The sequence below is a fragment of the Oncorhynchus keta genome, chromosome 1 (genome assembly GCF_023373465.1).
Source record: "Oncorhynchus keta strain PuntledgeMale-10-30-2019 chromosome 1, Oket_V2, whole genome shotgun sequence".
NCBI lineage: Eukaryota > Metazoa > Chordata > Actinopteri > Salmoniformes > Salmonidae > Oncorhynchus > Oncorhynchus keta.
In genome coordinates, this window is record NC_068421.1 from 68,162,189 (window position 1) to 68,185,807 (window position 23,619).

General features: G+C 44.6%; 1 protein-coding gene across 2 annotated transcripts in view; it reads right to left on the reverse strand.

Moving 5' to 3' along the window:
• The window catches only part of ipo13b (importin 13b), a 53,971-nt gene continuing 30,352 nt past the window's right edge, over positions 1-23,619 (reverse strand). For both annotated transcript variants that reach the window (XM_052458710.1, XM_052458712.1), the window contains 18 exons: positions 22,063-22,203; positions 20,265-20,406; positions 19,846-20,012; positions 17,449-17,569; positions 17,188-17,335; positions 16,297-16,478; positions 16,174-16,200; positions 15,597-15,731; positions 9,649-9,801; positions 9,472-9,552; positions 9,209-9,346; positions 9,003-9,099; positions 7,582-7,634; positions 4,297-4,363; positions 2,990-3,048; positions 2,340-2,429; positions 2,062-2,243; positions 1-1,962 (listed from right to left, as the gene is read on the reverse strand). In XM_052458710.1, the coding sequence (XP_052314670.1) occupies positions 1,866-1,962; positions 2,062-2,243; positions 2,340-2,429; positions 2,990-3,048; positions 4,297-4,363; positions 7,582-7,634; positions 9,003-9,099; positions 9,209-9,346; positions 9,472-9,552; positions 9,649-9,801; positions 15,597-15,731; positions 16,174-16,200; positions 16,297-16,478; positions 17,188-17,335; positions 17,449-17,569; positions 19,846-20,012; positions 20,265-20,406; positions 22,063-22,203 (2,080 nt within the window). In that variant the 3' untranslated portion in view covers positions 1-1,865. The remainder of the gene's footprint in view (positions 1,963-2,061; positions 2,244-2,339; positions 2,430-2,989; positions 3,049-4,296; positions 4,364-7,581; positions 7,635-9,002; positions 9,100-9,208; positions 9,347-9,471; positions 9,553-9,648; positions 9,802-15,596; positions 15,732-16,173; positions 16,201-16,296; positions 16,479-17,187; positions 17,336-17,448; positions 17,570-19,845; positions 20,013-20,264; positions 20,407-22,062; positions 22,204-23,619) is intronic.

Consider the following 23,619-nt stretch of genomic DNA (forward strand, 5'->3'; position numbering starts at 1 on the left):
GTAACCAAAAAAGTATTTTAAAAATGAAATATATTTGAGATTCTTCAAAGTAGCTACCCTTTGCCTTTGACAGCTTTGCACACTCTTGGCATTCTTTCAACCAGCTTCACGAGGTAGTCACCTGGAATGCATTTCAATTTTACAGGTGTGTCTTGTTAAAAATTAATTTGTGGAATTTCTTTCCTTCTTAATGCGTTTGAGCCAATCAGTTGTGTTGTGACAAGGTATACAGAAGATAGCCCTATTTGGTAAAAGACCAAGTCCATATTATGGCAAGAACAGCTCAAATAAGCAAAGAGAAACAACAGTCCATTACTTTAAGACATGAAGGTCAGTCAAACAGAAACATCAAGAACTTTGAACGTTTCTTCAAGCGCAGTCACAAAAAACATCAAGCGCTATGATGAAACTGGCCCTCATGAGGACCATCACAGGAAAGGAAGACCCAGAGTTACCTCTGCTGCAGAGGATAAGTTCATTAGAGTTACCAGCCTCAGAAATAGCATCCCAAATAAATGCTTCATAGAGTTCAAGTAACAGACATCTCAACATCAACTGTTCAGAGGAGACTGTGACTCAGGGCCTTCATGGTCGAATTGCTGCAAATAAACCACGACTAAAGGACACCAATAAGAAGAATAGACTTGTTTGGGCCAAGAAACACAAGCAATGAACATTAGACCGGTGGAAATCTTCCTTTGGTCTGATGAGTACAAATTTGAGATTTTTGGTTCCAACTGCCGTGTCTTTGTGAGACGCAGAATAGGTGAACGGATTATCTCTGCATGTGCGGTTCCCACCGTGAAGCATGGAGGAGGTGTAATGGTGCTCTGCTGGTGACACTGATTTATTTCGAATTCAAGGCACACTAACCTAGCATGTCTACCACAGCTTTCTGCGGCAATACACCATCCCGTCTGGTTTGCTCTTAGTGGGACTATCATTTGTTTTTCAACAGAACAATAACCCAACACACCTCCAGGCTGTGTAAGGGCTATTTGACCAAGAAGGAGAGTGATGGAGTGCTGCATAAGATGACCTGACCTCCACAATCACCTCAACTCAATTGAGATGGTTTGGGATGAGTTGGATCGCAGAGTGAAGGAAAAACAGCCAACAAGTGCTCAGCATGTGGGAACTCCTTCAAGACTTTTGGAAAAGCATTACAGGTGAAGCTGGTTGAGAGAATGCCAAGAGTGTGCAAATTTGTCATCAACGCAAAGGGTGGCTACATTGAAGAATCTCAAATATAAAATATATTTTGATTTGGTTAACACTTTTTTGGTTACTATATAATTCTATATATGTGTTATTTCAAAGTTTTGATGTCTTCATTATTAATCTACAATGCAGAAAATAGTAAAAATAAAGAAAACCTTGAATGAGTAGGTGTGTCCAAACTTTTGACTGGTAATGTATATTTATTTAGTTTTCTTTCCAAAGATACAAAGGTAAACTAGCTAGCTACTGACAGCAGGTACAGTACCACTATCATCTCAGATGCTAAACAACCAGGAAACAGCAGGGAAACAGCCTCTGAGCCACAGATGATCCCAATGCAACAACAGAGAGAGAAAGGAGAGAAAGAGGGTGAAGTGAGGACATGCTGGGAGTTGATGTCACAAAAGGGAAGGAGAGAAAGAGATAGGGGGAAAGAGAGGAAAGAAGGAGAGCAGCCTTCGTCAGACCGTTGAGTGGTGTGATAGAGCACCATTTGTCTAATGGTTGGCCTGTATGGGGAGCTGTTTTCTGTTCTAGGGGGAGGGTCTAGTTTCAATCGTCCAAGGAAAACTCCAGTGTTGAGGGGTTTGTGGGTACTGTGGTACCGTGGCATCCAGCCTGGGGAAGTCGTTGCAAGGTCAGGGTCAGTATTCAGCGGCGTACTCGGTCCCGTGAAGCCCTCTGCAGACTAGGGTAAACTCCTTTACTATGTCCTTCACCCTCCGCTTATTGACTCGCTCTCTAGAGGGAGAGCGGGAGGAGAGAGATGGGGTCAGACACAGAAAGAAAAGCTAACCGCAGCATTGCCTACGTGAGTGAGCAAGTACGTGTGTGTGGTACCTGAGTATCTGTTGGGTGAAGGTGTCCTTCTGTTCTGTGGTGACCCTAGTGGAGGGGAAGCCTGCTGCCTGCAGCGCCTCTTTCAGCCACACAGTGAGAAGAGGGAAACAGTGCTTATTGAGACTGAACAGCACCTCAGCAAACTGGTCCATCAGACTACGAGATGAACCTCCCCCGATTGCCTGGAGAGAGAGAGGAAAGACCAGTCAATAAGGTGATATGTTTCAGTATACAGTAGGACATCTAAAATACATTAGCGAGGATGCATGTAGGTTTACCTCGAGTACAGCCTGCAGGAGTAGTTTTCCATCCTCCTGCACCACTCTGGCCACTGGGGGCACATCTGAGCAACGGGGCAACAACTCAGTCTACGGCACACACACAGGGACAATCAGAGAGAACCACAAAACTAAGTACACATTTCAACAAGATCCACCTTTGTTAACCAAAAACATACAGTTCCCTCTGTATTTATTTGGACAGTAAAGCTAAAACCTTGGCACTATACTCCAACATCAAATTAGGCAAAAGTCCAGAATGTCACCTTTTATTTGAGGGTATTTTCCTGCATATCTAGTCCCCCCATTTGAAGGTGTCATAAGTATTTGGACATATTCACTTATGGTGTATTAATGTAGTCAAAAGTTTAGTATTTGGTCCCATATTCCTAGCACGTAATGACTACATCAAGCTTGTGACTACAAACTTGTTGGATGCATTTGCAGTTTACTGTACATAAAGTTCTTTCATTTCTAAACATCAAAACATATATTAGAATACCCTCAAATACAAGGTGACATTCTTTACTAAAATACATTTTATCTCAAATCCAAAATGCTAGAGTATAGAGCAAAATAAAAAATGTTTAGCTTTACTGTCCAAATAAATACAGAGGGGTGTGTGTGTGTGTGTGTGTGTGTATACTCACAAAGAACAAGCAGGTAGACTTCACTGTTGGAGCCTCTGGGAATTTGAGTGACAGTACTCCTACAGGAGAGAAAGGAGGGGGGGGGGAGACATTAAAGAAACATAAAAATACAAAAGCTATACTATTTAAACTATTTAAAGGGCGACTGCTCTTCCTGATTTGGCCTCGTTTGAAAGATTGCTCATTAAGTGGCCATGACTGAAGACAAACGAGAGTGATCTTGGTGGTGTGGTTTGATCTGGGTGTGTTATTATCTCCTACCCTGGCAGGTACTGTTGTTTGTCCCTCCTGAGTCAGCGTAGCAACAACATAGCGTCTTCCTCAAAATAGTCACTTCCTATCAATTGTCAGAATTAATCTAAGATAAATCAAGAAATCTGTCATTAATTTAGACGTTTTTGCAGAGATCTTAGTCAATTTTACATCTCGCTAAGGGGTTTGGTACAGTATTTCACAAGTAACTTTTTTTCTGAGAACGATAACATGTCTACAACTTGATAATCTGCAAGCTGTGAAACTATCGTAAATAAAGTACAAGCTACACATTGTTCATCAGTGCCCAAAATCACTTGCTACCTAAGTTCCAACTCTGTGTTCACCACAGGCGAGTGGCAATGCGTGAACTTCAGTGATGTTGTGTTTTTTACAACTTTCTCCCTATTACCAGAGTGTGTCTATCTGGCAGTGTTTCATAGGGAATCGTGTTACAAAGCAGGTCGCGGGGGACACAAGATGCTCGCAAATGGATTTTGGAATATTGACAGGTTGCAGTTATGATACAAGTGCGCTCTGATCATCTCAATTCTAATTCTGCCCCAAAAGTGGCAGACTTGCGTGATTAACACTATCAGACATCAGTCTGATACGCTGCATAAAGGACAGGTCTGTCTCACTGTCTGGAGGTTCTGGATGCTGTGATTGTATACAGCGCGTGCAGCATTAAGATAGAGCTTAATTAGCACAGTTGCTTCTCTCGTGTTAGTGAGCACTGGGCAAGTAAACATGATCGTAAACCCTCCAGTAACTCGTGACAAACTCCCTTACAAAATTCAGTTTTGTATGAGACTGACTTTATGTCCAAATTTATCCGATTTACACTTTGAAGTCAATTTTGACACTAGAATGAATGTTTCTAATTTCACATCCATGACACATAGAACCAACTTCTCTGGATTTAAATGGCCTAAGGGGCAGTTGACCTTTAAACACTTTCTAACAGTTTTACAGTGTGCGTGTTAAAAGGGACGCGGCAACACACACACACAATGATCAGTGTGCTTGTTGGAAGCAAAGAGACACACACTTACCACAATGGAACACAGCTTTCACGTCAAGAATCTCAGACAAGAAGAGATCTGGCTTCCGTTTGAGGGCCTACAGTAGGAGGCAGACAGAGGCATGACACAGGGCAGGAGTCTGTGCCCCTACTCCATGGGTACACCCTCTCTCTGCCCCCCCCCACCACCACTCTTCTAGCCTCGTAGACAGAACTGTCTGCTTTAGACAACTCCTTTGTCATTGCATGTTTAGCTGTTTACCCACAAGGTCAGGAACAACTTGTAGTCCGAGCTGAACAACAAGAGGCAAATTCTGATTCTCCCTGATGTGTGATCTCGTTCACTACCCATCTGGGATTTAACAGCATTGGATTGGTGTAGACAAAGTGTTTCTTACACCAATCCAATGTTTTTAAATCCTTGAGGGGGAGTTAATGTGAGTTGGGCGAAAGGAGTTGTCTATAGCAGGTAAACAGATGAAGCTACCAGGCTAGACTACTCCACTCTCCCTACGACAAACTACCATTCATAGAGTAAAGTACACAACTCTGCTCCAATGCAAACTCGGCAAACAAACTGGAGAAAAACAAAAATAGAAAATTATTCCAAACTTAAGTCAAACTAAAGGCAATGATGGTTCTGTAGCTTTTGTATCAATTTCATTCTGATACACAATTTTTTCCTCCCTTTTTTGGCCTGGTTGGATTGAATATGCAACATAAGTAAGTAAAGTACATGTACGGATAAATACAACTGATACTGTAAGTAACTCATTCAGGATGGAGGAGGAGAGGGGGACAGAGGGAAGAGGAGAGGAGATCAGATCTATCCAAAGATTAAAGGAAGAAGAATGTAGAAGGAAGACAAAAATAAAAAAAAGAGGGCAACCAATTCACCTGAATTGATTAATTAATGGAATATTAATTAATTTGGGCTTTGATTGGCACTGGGCTGGAATTACATCAGAAAAGGGGCGTGGCTCTGGGATTCTAACCAGTGAGGTCACTGGGAACTACATAGAGGTCGACCGATTAATTAGGGCCGATTTCAAGTTTTCATAACAATCGGAAATCTGTATTTTTGGACACCGATTTGGCTGTTTTATTTTTTTTTTAACACCTTTATTTAACTAGGCAAGTCAGTTAAGAATACATTCTTATTTTTAATGACGGCCTAGGAACGGTGGGTTAACTGCCTGGTCAGGGGCAGAACGACAGAATTTTACCTTGTCAACTCGGGGATTCAATCTTGCAACCTTACGGTTAACTAGTCCAACGCTCTAACCACCTGCTTTACATTGCATTCTAAGAGGAGCCTGCCTGTTATGCGAATGCAGTAAGAAGCTAAGGTAAGTTGCTAGCTAGCAATAAACTTATCTTATAAAAAACAATCAATCATAATCACTAGTTAACTACACATGGTTGATGGTATTACTAGTTTATCTAGCGTGTCCTGCGTTGCATATAATCGATGCGGTGCGCATTTGCAAAAAAGGACTGTCGTTGCTCCAACGTGTACCTAACCATAAACATCAATGCCTTTCTTAAAATCAATACACACAAGTAGATCTTTTTGAACCTGCATATTTAGCTAAAAGAAATCCAGGTTAGCAGGCAATATTAACCAGGTGAAATTGTGTCACTTCTCTTGCGTTCTTTGCACGCAGAGTCAGGGTATATGCAACAGTTTGGGCCGCCTGGCTCGTTGCGTAATTATGACATAACATTGAAGGTTGTACAATGTAACAGCAATATTTAGACTTATGGATAAACACCGTTAGATAAAATACGGAACGGTTCCGTATTTCACTGAAAGAATAAACTTTTTGTTTTTCTAGATGATAGTTTATGGATTCGACCATATTAATGACCGAAAGGCTCGTATTTGTGTGTGTTATTATGTTATAATTAAGTCTATGATTTGTAGGAGGAGTCTGACTGAGCGATGGTAGGCACCAGCAGGCTCATAAGCATTTCGTGAGTTTTGCCAGCAGCTCTTCGCAATGCTTCAAGCATTGCGCTGTTTATGACTTCAAGCCTATCAACTCCCGAGATTAGGCTGGTGTAACCGATGTGAAAAGGCTTGCGAGTTAGCGGGGTGTGCGCTAATAGCGTTTCAAACGTCACTCGCTCTGAGACTTGGAGTAGTTGTTCCCCTTGCTCTGCAAGGGCCGCGGCTTTTGTGGGGCGATGGGTAACGATGCTTCGAGGGTGGCTGTTGTGTTCCTGGTTCGAGCCCAGGTTGGAGCGAGGAGAGGGACGGAAGCTATGCTGTTACACTGGCAATACTAAAGTGCCTATAAGAACATCCAATAGTCAAAGGTATATGAAATACAAATCGCATAGAGAGAAATAGTCCTATAATAACTACAACCTAAAACTTCTTACCTGGGAATATTGAAGACTCATGTTAAAAGGAACCACCAGCTTTCATATGTTCTGAGCAAGGAACTGAAACGTTAGCTTTCTTACATGGCACATTTGCACTTTTACTTTCTTCTCCAACACTTTGTTTTTGTATTATTTAAACCAAATTGAGCATGTATCATTATTTATTTGAGGCTAAATTGATTTTGATGTATTATATTAAGTTAAAATAAGTGTTCATTCAGTATTGTTGTAATTGTCATTAATACAATTATTATTCAAAATAAAAAAATAAAACAAATCGTCCAATTAATCGGTATCGGCTTTTTAGGTCCTCCAATAATCGGTATCGGCATTGAAAAATCATAATTGGTCGACCTCTAGAACTACATCCCAGGGTCGTGTTCAGTAGGACAACTGAACATGAAAATGTTTCTTATTGGACACGTTCAGTTTGTCCCTCCTCCTTTCAAAACATTCTCTTGTTTTTTGCCTACTGGACATGACCTTGGTGAACTCTGAACCGAACTCCCTCATCTTCAGACAAAGGTGTAGCTTCTGGTTAGAGTCCTGAGTATTGAAGAAGACAGTCGGTCCTTCAATAGCGCCACCTACTGTCCATTCTCTGCCCTGCCATTATGATGGGTCGCCCTAGGACCCTTTTTAACAAACAGAAAGAGAGAAGAGAGAGAGCTAGAGATAACGAGAGAGAGAGAGAGAGAGAGAGAGAGAGAGAGAGAGAGAGAGAGAGAGAGAGAGGGACAAAGAGACAGAGAGAATAAGAGAGAGAGAGAGACAGAGAGAGACAGAGAGAGAGACAGCGAGAGAGAGAAAGAAAGAAAGAGAGACAGCGAGAGAGAGAAAGAAAGAGAGACAGCGAGAGAGAGAGACAGAGAGAGAGAGAGATTGAGAAACCCAAAGTGAATGAAATAAGAAACCAAAAACACACCTGAGCTTGGAGTTGCATAAATGAATCAACAATATCAGGATGATCCCTGGGTCCTAAAATATAATAAAGATGAAACTTAACAAATCATAAAGAGAATAATAATAATAATAATATACAAACAGCAACTCAACCGATTCAACAGTCATGTAGAAAGAAAAGAGAACAGAAAAGATCTCATTGAAATAATTGTCACACGTGAGTAAAGAACAAACAAAGGGGAGAGAGAGGGAGGAGGGGCGTGTGAAGCTTTGGAAGAGTCTCAGAAAAACAGGAGCGGTTGAACGAACAGAAAACAGGTAGAGAGAGAAAACATGGGTTCCATTTGGAGATAAAAAAGAAAGTAACGAGAGAAGGAACAAACCTAAAAATAACAAAAGTGGGTTTGGAGTGGGGAACCCAGGAGGCACCTCTGTGACGCTTCAGAGAAAAAGGGGCGTCCAGTCCCAAATCAACCCCTTGCCTCTACCCCCTTCCCCTGGACAAGCCCCTATGCATCTCTCCTAGACTATACACCCTAGGGGCTTGCAATGTCATACAATAGGCAATATGATATTTTTCTGTGTGGCTTACAACCATCCATGTGCCAAGGGGGTAGGGGCTGGGGGTCGATTTGGGATTGGGTCAATAGAACCCCTGACCCCTACCCCCACCCACCCCCCAAAAGGTGAACACTTGGGAGGCAACCATTCCCTTCACTGTTCCCAGACTCCAAACAAGACCCAAGACCCAACCTTACAGGCTTATTCAGTGGGGTGCAACCCAGATAGAAATGCAATGTATAGAGCACACACAATTCCGTTCTGTAAAACCGAGAGGGCTGTCTATTCTACACAATACATTTCTATATGAACGTTGTTCTGCAACAACATTCTGTAACGTTGCACCATACTGTATAAGATACAGGCCACAGTGTAACATTTAAGGTCACCTGCTCAGAAAGAAAGAGTTCAAGAAAGCAGGAGAGGCAGCCATTATCAATCAAACACAGTCAAAGCAGAAGAGGGGGAGTAGGGAATGAGAGGACAACTAAAAAGGGAGAAGAGAGGGCTGGACTGTATTCAGATAACAACCACTGGATAATGTCAGTGTGAAAAACAGAACTTCCTTCTATTGCTTTTTCTTTTCTGATTCTCTATAGCAGCACAGGAGGACAGAGGATGCATATCAATAATCTAACGTGACTTCCTCTCCTCATTGCCTCCCCTTCATCTGCACTCATCTAAAAACACTGCAATATGATGCAATAGGTGTTTTCAACTGTCCAGCTCCAAGGAGAGGAGACAAGGACTTTAGACTACTGAGATGCATCCATTGCATTTCCCCTGCTGCTGAAAGCAGGTGTGTGCAGGTTTCCTGTCAATCAAAATCACCCAAAAGAAAAACAGACATTTTTCACACCCCTCCCCTGCAGGACCCCCTACCTTGCTGGAAGATGGAGAGTGTTACCGAGGTAACCAGCTCAAATAGAGCCTTGATGGGAGGGAAGTTGTCCGTCTCACTGGCAAATATATGGACCATCTGTCAAATACAACCACAGATGGTTTCACACTGGTTAAGGTGTTTGTGTGCCTCTGATGCGTGTGTATTGTGTTGGCGTGAGTGTGTTCAAGCGTGTGTGTGTGTGTACCTGTCGTGTGAGGTCCAGTGCTGAAGCTTGTGGTATGGTACTGTACATCTGTCCTAGCATCTCACTGAGCTGAGACACCATGGGGGCAAAGTCATGGAGGAGAGTCCTCACCGACTTCTCAAAGATAGCACACACGGCCTGGGAGGAGGGAGGGAAATAGGGGAGAGTGAAACTGTTCATTTTCAGCTTATTCAGGTCAGATTTTTTTATGCTTCAGATATTAAAACATCACTATAGGTCTGTCCAGTGTGTGCTTGTCTCACCTCCACCACCTGAGAGTCGTTGAGCCACTTGCTGAGGACCGTCTGAATGAGAGCAAAGACCTGCTGTAGGACCACCACCACCTAGAACACACACCGATTAGTTTGAGTAACCTAGACAACGCTAAACACTCCCACTGAGCTGGCGTGTGCCTGGGTGTTGATGGTGAGGTCTCTCACCGGGTTAGGTCCTGGTGGTGGCGGGGCTGTTTTGACAGGTGGCGCTGTGCCCTCTCCTGATTCGTCCTCCTGCTTGCTGATGTCCAGCGTAGTGAAGAGATTAGATAACAGACCCAGGATGTGGATTATCGCTAGTTTATTGGATGGGTTGGGCTGGAGAGAGGGATGAGGGAGGGAGAGAAAGACGAGAAAGTAAGTCATTAGCTTCAGGGAGACAGACAAACAAGATTTGCCATGTCTTAACAAGTGAAACAAAAAGAGAGACCGTGAAAGAACATGAAAGAGAGAGGGATGAAGTGAAAAGGACAGAACTTCTTCTAAAGAAGTGAAAGAGAGAAGAGATGATTTTGGGTGCATCAGTCAGTTGATGGCCTCTTCTTTCTGCAGATTTCAGACACACGCTCTCCAGGGTGACAACACTAATTAAAGCTTTGTTAGTACCGATTTAATCACCTCTCTGTATCCATGACAACGGAACTGTGGCGTACAAGGGAGGTGTAATGCAGCTGGGCTGAATCCCTTCGCTTATTGAGCAATGTTGCTACTGAACACACACACACACACTTCAGAGTTGAGATAGGTGTGTGCAACTTGTACTTATACCCAAATCATTCACAGACGTCAATGGGTGAAAATTTGAGTTGAGTGTCCAGATCTTAAGTCAGAATGCCACCCTAAATGCATAAAAACAGACAATGGTTGTACTGTAGCTTACAATATAGTGGATGTGCAGTTTCACCTCTTGCCTCAAGGTGCCAGTGTTTGTCAGGCTGCACAGACAACCTGATTCCCTAGTCTGACGTCATGGCTATAAATCACACAACCAGACAGGTAGAAAGGGGAGAGAGGGAGAGAAAGAGACAGGCAGCGAGAGCAGAGGCAGAGAGGCAGAGCAGAGAGAGACAGCGAGAGGAGGCAGAGAGAGAAAGATAGCAAGAGAGGCAGAGAAAGGAGAGAGGCAGCAAGAGAGAGAGGCAGCAAGAGAAGGAGAGGCAGAGTGGAGAGCGAGAGGAGGCAGAGGAGAAAGACAGCGAGAGGAGAGGCAGAGAGGTGAGAGACAGCGAGAGGAGAGGCAGAGAGAGACAGGCAGAGAGGAGAAAGAAGGCAGAGAGGAGAGAGAGAGTCAGGCAGCGAGAGGACATGCAGAGAAGAGAGCGAGAGAAAGTGAGACAGGCAGCGAGAGGAGAGGCAGAGAGAGACAGGCAGAGAGGAGAAAGAAGGCAGAGAGGAGAGAGAGAGTCAGGCAGCGAGGACATGCAGAGAAGAGAGCGAGAGAGAGTGTGACAGGCAGCGAGGAGAGGCAGAGAGGAGAGCGAGAGGAGGCAGAGGAGAAAGACAGCGAGAGGAGAGGCAGAGAGGTGAGAGACAGCGAGAGGAGAGGCAGAGAGGAGAGAGAGGCAGCGAGAGGAGAGAGAGGCAGTGAGAGGAGAGGCAGCGAGAAGAGAGGCAGTGAGAAGAGAGGCAGCAAGGCAGCAAGAGGCAGAGAGGAGAAAGAGACAAGCAGCGAGAGGAAAGGCAGAGAGAGACAGGCAGAGAGGAGAAAGAAGGCAGAGAGGAGAGAGAGAGTCAGGCAGCGAGGACATGCAGAGAAGAGAGCGAGAGAGAGTGAGACAGGCAGCGAGAGGAGAGGCAGAGAGAGACAGGCAGAGAGAGGAGAGGCAGAGAGAGACAGGCAGAGAGGAGAAAGAAGGCAGAGAGGAGAGAGAGAGTCAGGCAGCGAGGACATGCAGAGAAGAGAGCGAGAGAGAGTGAGACAGGCAGCGAGAGGAGAGGCAGAGAGGGAGTGTGACCAGCAGCGAGAGGAGAGGCAGAGAGTAGAACGAGAGAGACAGGCAGCGAGAGGAGAGGCAGAGAGTAGAACGAGAGAGACAGGCAGCGAGAGGAGAGGCAGAGAGGGAGTGTGACCAGCAGCGAGAGGAGAGGCAGAGAGTAGAACGAGAGAGACAGGCAGCGAGAGGAGAAGCAGAGAGTAGAACGAGAGAGACAGGCAGCGAGAGGAGAGGCAGAGAGGGAGTGTGACCAGCAGCGAGAGGAGAGGCAGAGAGTAGAACGAGAGAGACAGGCAGCGAGAGGAGAGGCAGAGAGGGAGTGTGACAGCATTCCCTCCCCCATATGCCCCCCCTAGGCACAACTATGACAACATAACAACTCCTGCAGGTCTGTTGCATGCTGGGCATATACATAGTCAATGGTAGGCTTCTAGGGTACTCCCATGGTTGGTACACCTATAGCTCATCTCTTGGCAGTAGTACTGTAGCCTACTTTATCACTGACCTCAACCCAGACTCTCTCAGAGCGTTCACAGGCAGCCCACTGACACCCCTCTATCAGATCACAGCAAAATCACACACTACTTTAACAGAGCAATACTCAATCATGAGGCATCAAAGCCAAAGGAACTGAGTAATATTAAGAAATGCTATAGATGGAAGGAATGTAGTGTGGAAACCTACCAAAAAACAATTAGACAACAAATTCAATCCCTTTTACACAACTTCCTGGACAAAACATTATACTGTGATAGTGAAGGTGTAAACCTGGCAGTAGAAAACCTTAACAGTATATTTGACCTCTCAGCTTCCCTATCGAATCTAAAAATGTAAAACAGAAAGCTCAATGTAATTGAATAATCCATAGACTAACAACTTCTGGGAAAATTGGAAAACACTACAAACAACAACATGAAGAACTATCTATCCAAAATTGAGATATATGGTTAAACCACTTCTCCAATCATTTTGGCTCTATAACAAAGAACAAACAGCAAAAACATATACATGATCAAATACAAATCTTAGAATCAACTATTAAAGACTACCAGAACCCATTGGATTCTCCAATTACCTTGAATGAACTACAGGACAAAATAAAAATCCTCCAACCCAAAAAGGCCTGTGTTGATGGTATCCTCAATGTAATGATAAAATATACAGACAACAAATTCCAATTGGCTATACTAAAACTCTTTAACATCATCCTTTGCTCTGGCATCTTCCCCAATATTTGAAACCAAGGACTGATCACCCCAATACACAAAAGTGGAGACAAATTTGACCCCAATAACTACCGTGGGATATGCGTCAACAGCAACTTTGAGAAAATCCTCTGCATTATCATTAACAGCAGACTAGTACATTTCCTCAGTGAAAACAATGTACTGAGCAAATGTCAAATTGGATTTTTACCACATTAGCGTACGACAGACCACGTATTCACCCTGCACACCCTAATTGACAAACAAACAAACAAACCAAAACAAAGGCAAAGTCTTATCATGCTTTGTTGACTTCAAAATAGCCTTCGACACAATTTTTGTCGTGAGGGTCTGCTAAACAAATTGATGGAAAGTGGTGTTGGGGGAAACACATACAACAACATCATAAAATCTGTGTGCGGTTAAAATAGGCAAAAAAACACATTTCTTCCCACAGGGCCGTAGGGTGAGACAGGGGTGCAGCTTAAGCCCCACTCTCTTCAACATAAAATCACTTCTCCTTGGTTGTTGACAGAAGCACTAGAACAGTCTGCAACACCCGGCCTCACCCTACTAGAATTTGAAGTCAAATGTCTACCGTTTGCTGATGATCTGGTGCTTCTGTCAACAACCAAGGAGGGCCAACAGCAGCACCTAGATCTGAGAGACAAGGCAAGAAGGGCATTCTATGTCATCAAAAGGAACATAAAGTTCAACATACCAATTAGGACCTGGCTAAAAATATTTGAATCCGTTATAGAACCCATTGCCCTTTATGGTTGTGAGGTCTGGGGTCCGCTACCAACCAAGAATTCACAAAATGGGACAAACACCAAATTGAGACTCTGCATGGAGAATACGGCAAAAATATCCTCAGTGTACAACGTAAAACACCAAATAATGCATGCAGATCAGAATTAGGTCGATACCCACTAATTATACAAATCCAGAAAAGAGACGTTCAATTCTACAACCACCTAAAAGGAAGCGATTCCCAAACCTTCCATAACAAAGCTGTCACCTACAGAGAGATGAATCTGGAGAAGAGTACCCTAAGCAAGCTGGTCCTGGGGCTCTGTTCACAAACACACCCCACAGAGCTCCAGGATAGCAACACAATTAGACCCAACCAAATCATGAGAAATCAAAAAGATAATTGCTTGACACATTGGAAAGAATTCACAAAAAAACATAGCAAACTAGAATGCTATTTGGCCCTAAACAGAGAGTACACAGTGGCAAAATACCTGACCACTGACTGACCCAAACTTAAAGAAAGCTTTGACGATGTACAAACTCAGTGAGTATAGCATAGCCACCAAAGTACATTCATCTCTAGGAGACAGAACACGTCTCCTTCCTGAGCGGTATGACGGCTGCATGGTCCCATGGTGTTTATACTTGCGTACTATTGTTTGTACAGATGAACGTGGTACCTTCAGGTGTTTGGAAATGGCTCCCAATGACGAACCAGACTTCTGGAGGTCTACAATTTTTCTTCTGAGGTCTTGGCTGATTTCTTTTGATTTTCCCATGATGTCAAGCAAAGAGGCACTGAGTTTGAAGGTAGGCCTTGAAATACATCCACAGGTACACCTCCAAATTATGTCAATGAGCCTGTCAGAAACTTCTAAAGCAATGACAATTTTCTGGAATTTTCCAAGATGTTTAAAGGCACAGTCAACTTAGTGTTTGTTAACTTCTGACCCACTGGAATTGTGATGCAGTGAATCATAAGTGAAATAATGTCTGTAAACAATTGTTGGAAAAATTACTTGTGTCATGCGCAAAGTAGATGTCCTAACCGACTTGCCAAAACTATAATTTGTTAACAAGACATTTGTGGAGTGGTTGAAAACCACATTTTAATGACTCCAACCTAAGTGTATGTAAACTTTGACTTCAACTGTACATAATACGACATGTGTAATGTCTTTATTATTTTGGAACTTCTGTGAGTGTAATGTTTACTGTTCATTGTTATCGTTTATAACACTTTTGTATATTATCTACTTCACATGCTTTGGCAATGTTAACAGATATTTCCCATGTCACTAAAGCCCCTTGAATTGAGAGAGAGCGAGAGAGAGCGAGAGAGAGCGAGAGAGAGCGAGAGAGAGAGAGCGAGAAAGAGCGAGAGAGAGAAAGCGAGAGAGAGAAAGCGAGAGAGAGCGAGAGAGAGAAAGCGAGAGAGAGCGAGAGAGAGAAAGAGAGAGAGAGCGAGAGAGCAAGAGAGAGAGAGCGAGAGAGCGAGAGAGAGCGAGAGAAAGCGAGAGAGAGCGAGAGAGAAAGCGAGAGAGAGCGAGAGAGAGCGAGATGAAACTCTTCATTTGAACTGACATCTCTTTTCACCCAGACACTCAGGTCTCTGCTGACTCCAGAACAATAGATCAGGGGAGAGAGACTAATTCAACACTGATAATGTCACATCCTTATTTTTAGTTAATGTCAGCTCCTTATTTTAAGAAAATGTCAAAACCCTATTTTTAGCTCATCAATGAAGGCCCAGATTCATTAGATGTGACATTTAATAAAGTAAGAATCTGGTGTGTGTGTGTGCTGTGTCAGAGTGGATGTGTCTTATGTCCCTGTGATTCAGTAGCCCATTGCCTAGTGATGAAGCCAATCTAGTCCCACAGAGAAATGTTCAACTGTTCATATGGACACAGTCCAACAGAGACTGAGACCGGGAGAGAGAGAGAGTGTGTTGCATCCATGCAGACACAAGGTCTGTTCATATGGACACAGTCCAACAGAGACTGAGACCGGGAGAGAGAGAGAGTGTGTTGCATCCATGCAGACACAAGGTCTGTTCATATGGACACAGTCCAACAGAGACTGAGACCGGGAGAGAGAGAGAGAGTGTGTTGCATCCATGCAGACACAAGGTCTGTTCATATGGCCCCAGTCCAATAGAGAAGAAAGTATGCCACTTTAACAGTTACCACAATGTGTGTTGTGTGTGTGTGTGTACCGTCTCATCCGCTAGTTTCTCAAGTTGCTGTATGTAGGGTGTAATGAGGGAGTGCAGGTTCCTCAGTATCTCCTCCACAGGCAGAGCAGACAGCAGGAAGCCCAAGGCCTGCATCAGCCACATACACTGACTGGTCTGAAGTGGGAGAGAGGAAGGGAGGAGAGGTAGAGTGAGGAAGAGAGAGGAGGAGGAGGAGGAAGAGGGGAGAGAGGAAGAGGGAGGAAGAGGGAGGGAGAGAGAACATTATACATTTCCAGGCCTTTGAAAGATAATGTGACTCTTTGTGTAAGTGCTGTTTGCTAGCTGCCATCCATCAGTCTTGTCACCAGCTCTAACCTTGCTCTTTGTTTTCATGACAGAATGGGCTGACTCATTCTATTGTCTGGTGTAAACTTCCTGTGCTAAATTTTATTTTATTGAATACGCTCATTGTTGCATGTAGTAAATGCGCAGATAATAAAGTTATTTGAATTTTGACACTGTCCCAGACTTTCATTATACATGTTTAGAGTGGGTCCAGTGAGTTGGCACATTGGGATTTTGGCTTGCATTATTTACAGACAGGACTAGAACTGACCTTGTGAATCTGCTTGATCAGCACCTCCTGTGAAGAAGAGAGGATAGCAGATGTATCAGTAGAATTATTTATATTGACGCAAATGTAATAAAACATGAAATGTGATATACAGCACACACAAACCTGTGATACAGCCACTATATTTGTAGCGTAAGGCGGCAGGTCGAATTTGCATTCTCTGCAGATCTTCTTGAGTGTGGAGACAGAGGAGACGGAGAGGTCTGGGTTCCCCAAGGCCTGGAGTACCAGAGGTAAAACACTACTCAACATAACCGGGTGGTCTGCCAACCACTCTGCTAGAGCTCCTACAGGGAGGGAGGAACACAGTGGATGAAAGAATTTAAGACAGTAACACTGTACGATACAGGAGACAAACAAAGGAGTCTGATGCTTTTGTTAGGGTTCGTTCCTTACGTCGTCCTTTGTCAATCATTGGTTCATTGTTGAAATTAGCATTATGACAATATCTTTAATTAAATCATTCAAAAACCTTTATTCATGCAATTGCAGACAGAAGTTGACAAACAGGAACATAGCACGCACGTTTCTGAGTAAGTTCTGCATGCAACAAAAGGTCTCCAGTGGTTTTATTAAACCCTAAGTCACGCCCTGGTGATGTCACTGCCTACATCATCATCCTCTACTCCTAGACCAAAACCATGCCTACAAAGCTGTATAAACAGGGCCTTTATTGTTAGCTACACTTAGCAGTAAATGTCCCCTTCCCCCAAAGTTGATTTAATGTGGAATGTTTACCTAGTCTTATCTCCTTCACTCCCCTGCAGAGTTCTGTCTTAGTCACACATTGAGTGAGTGAATTACCTTATAACCCATCCTCTTCTATTAATATAACATAAGCATAATCAACTATTCTAATACATCAAACATTTGTACAGCCCCAAATCATGACAGCTAGGTGAATCCTGACACTTTTCCTGTCCAATTTTTTTTTCTCCTTGTGATTCCCTGGATGAACAAGACACAAAGAAATGACAGCTATGACCGTATCAATACCTATAGTGAACATAACGGTGTCGGCCAGTTGGACGTTGTTGATGCTAATTCTGGGGATGAGTCCAATCAGGCCTGGGATGACATCAGAGTAGTTGACATCTATTGTCTCCGCTATCGACTGGAACCCATATAACAACGCTTCTGTATGCTGGAAGAGACAAACGGCTTCAGACAGTGTGTGTGTGTGTGTGTGTGTGTGTGTGTGTGTGTGTGTGTGTGTGTGTGTGTGTGTGTGTGTGTGTGTGTGTGTACACACTGTACCTGCCATGACGAGGCTTGTTCTGTGTTGGTCAGTATTCGTCCTAGTTTCTCATACAGGTTACTGAGCAGCTCAGCTCCTAGCATCTCATACACATACATCAGAGTGTCGGAGATATCCACCCTGGAACACAGGTGTTACCAACAGAAGGCAAGGTTTTGTTATAGAGGTGGAACTATCAATACTATGGGGGAAAGTGGTGTGTTTACAAGGTTATTTTTTTAGTCCACTGCTTTTTTCTATTGAGTTAACATGTACAAATCATGTGTTGCCAGGGATGCAAACTAGTGATACTTTTTTTGTTGATGCATTGAAACATGCAAAAAGTCCCTGCTCGGGGGAAATGCAGGCTTTAACTAATTAAACAACAAATAATATGGCCTACATGATCAGTCTCTGTGTGTAAAATAAAACGTGGTTAATGTGAACCTAACTCACAGCTAAAGAATGTAAGGAAAGCAATCCAATGTTATTTGTTGCCTAGACTTTACTGCAAATGACACTCAAGTCTTGAGAAAAAAACCAATACACTGATATTACAGTTAGCCATGACAGCCTTTATAATAGAACGCATGTGACCACACATACATATTGCACTTGGGGGGGGGGAGACATCTTAAAGTAGAAATAGAATGAAACAAACAGGCATTCTATTTTTGCTCTATTATAGTGGCCACTATAGACCTTGATCAAGTGCACAAGGCTACATGTGTGCAAAGATAACGTTCACTGAGTAAAACATGTAATAATCCTCCCTCACTCACATGTGTTACTGTCAAGTTCAACACAACAAAACAATATCTTTGGGCTACACTGCACATTATTACATTGTCCACAGGCAGAAAGTGTACATCTGTTCTACAATATGCCAGCAAAAGCGAAAAGAGGGAAAGTTTTTAGTGTTCCTTTCAACTCTATAATGGCATCCAGTTTAATAAGCCAGGCCCAGCTAATGCCAGTAGTTTTCGGTTACAGCTCATGAAGTACGCTTCATCACTTTCTCACCCAGTCTCCGTGGTCAGGCTTCTCACCTAACCTTACCTCTTCCTTAACGTTCAGGGGACGCGCTGCCTTTCCAGAGCGCGCGCTGATGCTGTAACTAGTAAGTTGGTTGTCTCTTCTTTCTTCAACAGCGTGCTGCGCTGCATTCTGCTGTTATGTAAACGATTGGCTGAGCCTTGGATACAGCAGCCAGTATTGCTCCAAACGCTAATCACTCGTTCGCTTACAGCCAGTAGTAATATTTTCTCATCGGATCTACACGGATCACGTAGGTAACCTATTTTGGATTCAAAACAGCGAATTTTGCCAAAATGTGAATAGTTTGCATCCCTGGTTTACACCTGAAATCAGCACACCAAGACAGCCGTGAAGAGGGCACGACAAAACCTATTCCTCAGGAAACTGAAAAGATTTGGCATGTGTCCTCAGATCCTCAAAAGGTTTTACAGCTGCACCATCGAGAGCATCCTGACGGTTTGCATCACTGCCTGGTATGGCAATTGCTCGCCCTCTGATCGCAAGGCACTACAGAGGGTAGTGCGTATGGCCCAGTACATCACCAGGGCAAAGCTTCCTGCCATCCATGACCTCTATACCAGGCGGTGTCAAAGGAAGGCCCTAAAAATTGTCAGACTCCAGCCACCCTAGTCATAGACAGTTCTCTCTGCCACACGCACGGCAAGCTGTACCGGAGCGACAAGTCTAGGACCAAGATGCTTCTACACCCAAGCCATAAGACTCCTGAACAGCTAATCAAATGTTTACCCATATTATTTGCACCCCCCTTCTTCTACACTGCTGCTACTCTCTGTTATTATCTATGCATAGTCACTTTAATAACTCTGCCTACATGTACATATTACCTCAATTGCCACAACGCCGGTGCCCCCGCACCGGTACCCCCTGTATATAGCCTCGCTATTGTTATTTTACTGCTGCTCTTTAATTATTTGTTTTTCTTATCTCTTACTTTTTTTGTAGGTATTTACTAAAAACTGCATTGTTAGTTAGGGCTTATAAGTAAGCATTTCACTGTAAGGTTTACACCTGTTGTATTCGGAGCATTTGAAATAGAAGGCACCATTTAACTCTGCAGGGACTAACAGCAGGGCTTGATTTCATACTGTGCTGTTAGTAATGTGCTTCTGAGCATCTGATGATCTGTTACTCAGACAAATGTTTTCATCCGTTTTCATACCAGGCTGGTACAATCACACACACTCACCTGCTGACCAATAGACCTGTCAGAAAATCCTCTCACACACACACACACACACACACACACACACACACACACACACACACACACACACACACACACACACACACACACACACACACACACACACACACACACACACACACACACACACACACACACACACACACACGTGTACCTGTAGATTCTGAACTGCTCCTTCTCATCTGAGGACCATGATGCATACTCCTGGTCAGAGGGAAACTGTGCTTTATGCAGCAGAACATCCACCAGCTGGAAATACACTGGTCTATAAACCTGCAGATACACCGCCTGTCTCTCAGAGTCAAACGACATGATGTCGTCCTGGAAAGAGAGAAAGTGTGTGCTGTTAAGTGGTGGTATTCTGAACAGGGTAGTTAGGGATAGGGTGTAACGTTAGTGACCTGGGTTAAAGTGTAGGGGACTGGGTTACAGTGCAGGGGTTAGGGTGTAACGTTACTGTCATGGGTTAAAGTATAGGGGACTGGGTTACAGTGCAGGGGTTAGGGTGTAACGTTAGTGTCATGGGTTAAAGTGTAGGGGACTGGGTTACAGTGCAGGGGTTAGGGTGCATACCTGTAGTGTGTACCAGAAAGTGAGAGTGAGGGAGCTGGTCGTCTCGTTGACTGGGTAGTGTCCTGGTATCCCAGTACAGAACATGATCATGTTGACCAAAGCCAGAAAACCCTGCCAGTGCTCTACCTGCTCCAAAAGAGCTCTGAGAGAGAGAGAGAGAGAGAGAGAGAGAGAGAGAGAGAGAGAGAGAGAGAGAGAGAGAGAGAGAGAGAGAGAGAGAAAACAGGAGCGAGAGAGTAAGTGAGAGAAACGGACAGAGCCAAGTAAACTAGGTCAGTAGTTAAGGAGAGTGAGGTGAGGTGGGACAGGCAGGGCTGTTTCTCTAGATAGAGTGAGGTGGGGTGGGACAGGCAGGGCTGGTTCTCTAGATAGAGTGAGGTGGGGTGGGACAGGCAGGGCTGGTTCTCTAGATAGAGTGAGGTGGGGTGGGACAGGCAGAGCTGGTTCTCTAGATAGAGTGAGGTGGGGTGGGACAGGCAGAGCTGGTTCTCTAGATAGAGTGAGGTGAGGTGGGGTGGGACAGGCAGAGCTGGTTCTCTAGATAGAGTGAGGTGAGGTGGGGTGGGACAGGCAGGGCTGGGCTGGTTCTCTAGATAGAGTGAGGTGAGGTGGGGTGGGACAGGCAGGGCTGGTTCTCTAGATAGAGTGAGGTGAGGTGGGGTGGGACAGGCAGAGCTGGTTCTCTAGATAGAGTGAGGTGAGGTGGGGTGGGACAGGCAGGGCTGGGCTGGTTCTCTAGATAGAGTGAGGTGAGGTGGGGTGGGACAGGCAGGGCTGGGCTGGTTCTCTAGATAGAGTGAGGTGAGGTGGGGTGGGACAGGCAGGGCTGGGCTGGTTCTCTAGATAGAGTGAGGTGAGGTGGGGTGGGACAGGCAGGGCTGGTTCTCTAGATAGAGTGAGGTGAGGTGGGGTGGGACAGGCAGGGCTGGGCTGGTTCTCTAGATAGAGTGAGGTGAGGTGGGGTGGGACAGGCAGGGCTGGGCTGGTTCTCTAGATAGAGTGAGGTGAGGTGGGGTGGGACAGGCAGGGCTGGGCTGGTTCTCTAGATAGAGTGAGGTGAGGTGGGGTGGGACAGGCAGGGCTGGTTCTCTAGATAGAGTGAGGTGAGGTGGGGTGGGACAGGCAGGGCTGGTTCTCTAGATAGAGTGAGGTGAGGTGGGGTGGGACAGGCAGGGCTGGTTCTCTAGATAGAGTGAGGTGAGGTGGGGTGGGACAGGCAGGGCTGGTTCTCTAGATAGAGTGAGGTGAGGTGGGGTGGGACAGGCAGGGCTGGGCTGGTTCTCTAGATAGAGTGAGGTGAGGTGGGGTGGGACAGGCAGGGCTGGGCTGGTTCTCTAGATAGAGTGAGGTGGGGTGGGACAGGCAGGGCTGGGCTGGTTCTCTAGATAGAGTGAGGTGAGGTGGGGTGGGACAGGCAGGGCTGGTTCTCTAGATAGAGTGAGGTGAGGTGGGGTGGGACAGGCAGAGCTGGTTCTCTAGATAGAGTGACAGGTGAAAGGTTCAGACTGGAGATATTGACATACACAGCGAGACATGAGGCCTTGGGAGACCCTGCAGAACAACACAATAACAAACCAACAGCTTGTTTACCAGGGTTGGCCTGCACTTGGAGCTGAACACGTCATCTTATCTGATTATTTCTTGATTGGTTTGTGATAATTAATCAATTATGTCACCAAGGAGTGTGAGGAGGGGAAGTGAAAGGAATGATTGGTTGATGATTTAGAGGGGATAGCGCATACACAATTGTGTTTAGTGTACTCGTGAGGGCCTTTTGGGGACCAACAAACACACATACCTGGAGTGGTTCTCGCCCAGTGCGACAGCAATGCGACAGATTCCGTGTGATGTCTCCATGTCTCCGTTCTGGATGGCCTCTCTCAGCTGCTCCTGCAGGGACAAGACCTGGGGAACCAGCTTCAGCAGGGTGTTCACATACCTACAGAAAGATGTGCAGAGAGAGGATGAGAAAGAGAGAGATACACACGAGAGTTAGTTCACATACAGTACTATTGGAAAAACTGGAGGCGTATAGCTGTCTTGTTTACTTCAAACTAAATCTTTTCCCAAGCCATTCTTTCTCTGATCCTGTGAAGACAAGCTGCACACATCCCCCCTCTTCCCCCCCACCCCACCCCATCCCAGCCACACAAACACATCAATCTCAATCAATCATCAATCACCAGCTACATCTCTCTGTTGCTTTGTTTCATTTCTCTAGGCTTCAATTACTCTGGTCTGTTCTTTCTGCTGTCTCAGCCCTTTCTAATGCATCTATTGTCTATCTGGATGCACACACACACACACACCACATACACTCTCCCTCGTTCACACACACATACAGTTGAAGTTGGAAGTTTATATTCACCTTAACCAAATACATTTAAACTCAGTTTTTCACAATTCCTGACATTTAATCCAAGTAAAAAGTCCTTGTCTTTGGCCAGTTAGGATCACCACTTTATTTTAAGATTGTGAAATGTCAGAATAATAGTAGAGAGAATGATTTATTTCAGCTTTTGTTTCTTCCATCACATTCCCAGTGGGTCAGAGGTTTACATACACTCAATTAGTATTTGGAAGCACTGCCTTTAAATTGTTTAACTTGGGTCAAATGTTTTGTGTAGCCTTCCACAAGCTTCCCACAAAAAGTTGGGTCAATGTTGGCCCATTCCTCCTGACAGAGCTGGTGTAACTGAGTCAGGTTTGTTGGCCTCCTTGCTCACACAAGCCTTTAAAGTTCTCTCCACAAATGTTCTACAGGTTTGAGGTCAGGGCTTTGTGATGGCCACTCCAATACCTTTACTTCGTTGTCCTTAAGCCACTTTGCTACAACTTTGGAAGCATGCTTAGGGTCATTGTCCATTTGGAAGACCCATTTGCGACCAAGCTTTAACTTTCTGACTGATGTCTTGAGATGTTGCTTCAATATATCCACATCATTTTCCTGCCTCATGATGCCATCTATTTGGTGAAGTGCACCAGTCCCTCCTGCAGCAAAGCACCCCCACAACATGATGCTGCCACCCCCTGATTCACAGCTGGGATGGTGTTCTTCAGCTTGCAACCCTCCCCCTTTTCCCTCCAAACACAACGATGGTCATTACGTCCAAACAGTTCTATTTTTGTTTCATCAGACCAGAGGACATTTCTCCAAAAAGTATGATCTTTGTCCCCATGTGCAGTTGCAAACCGTAGTCTTGCTATTTTATGGCGGTTTTGGAACAGTGGCTTCTTCCTTGCGGAGTGGCCTTTTAGGTCATGTCGATATAGGACTCTGTAGAGTCCTACAGTAGGTTTTACTGTAGATATAGACACTTTTGTACCTGTTTCCTCCAGAATCTTCACACGGTCC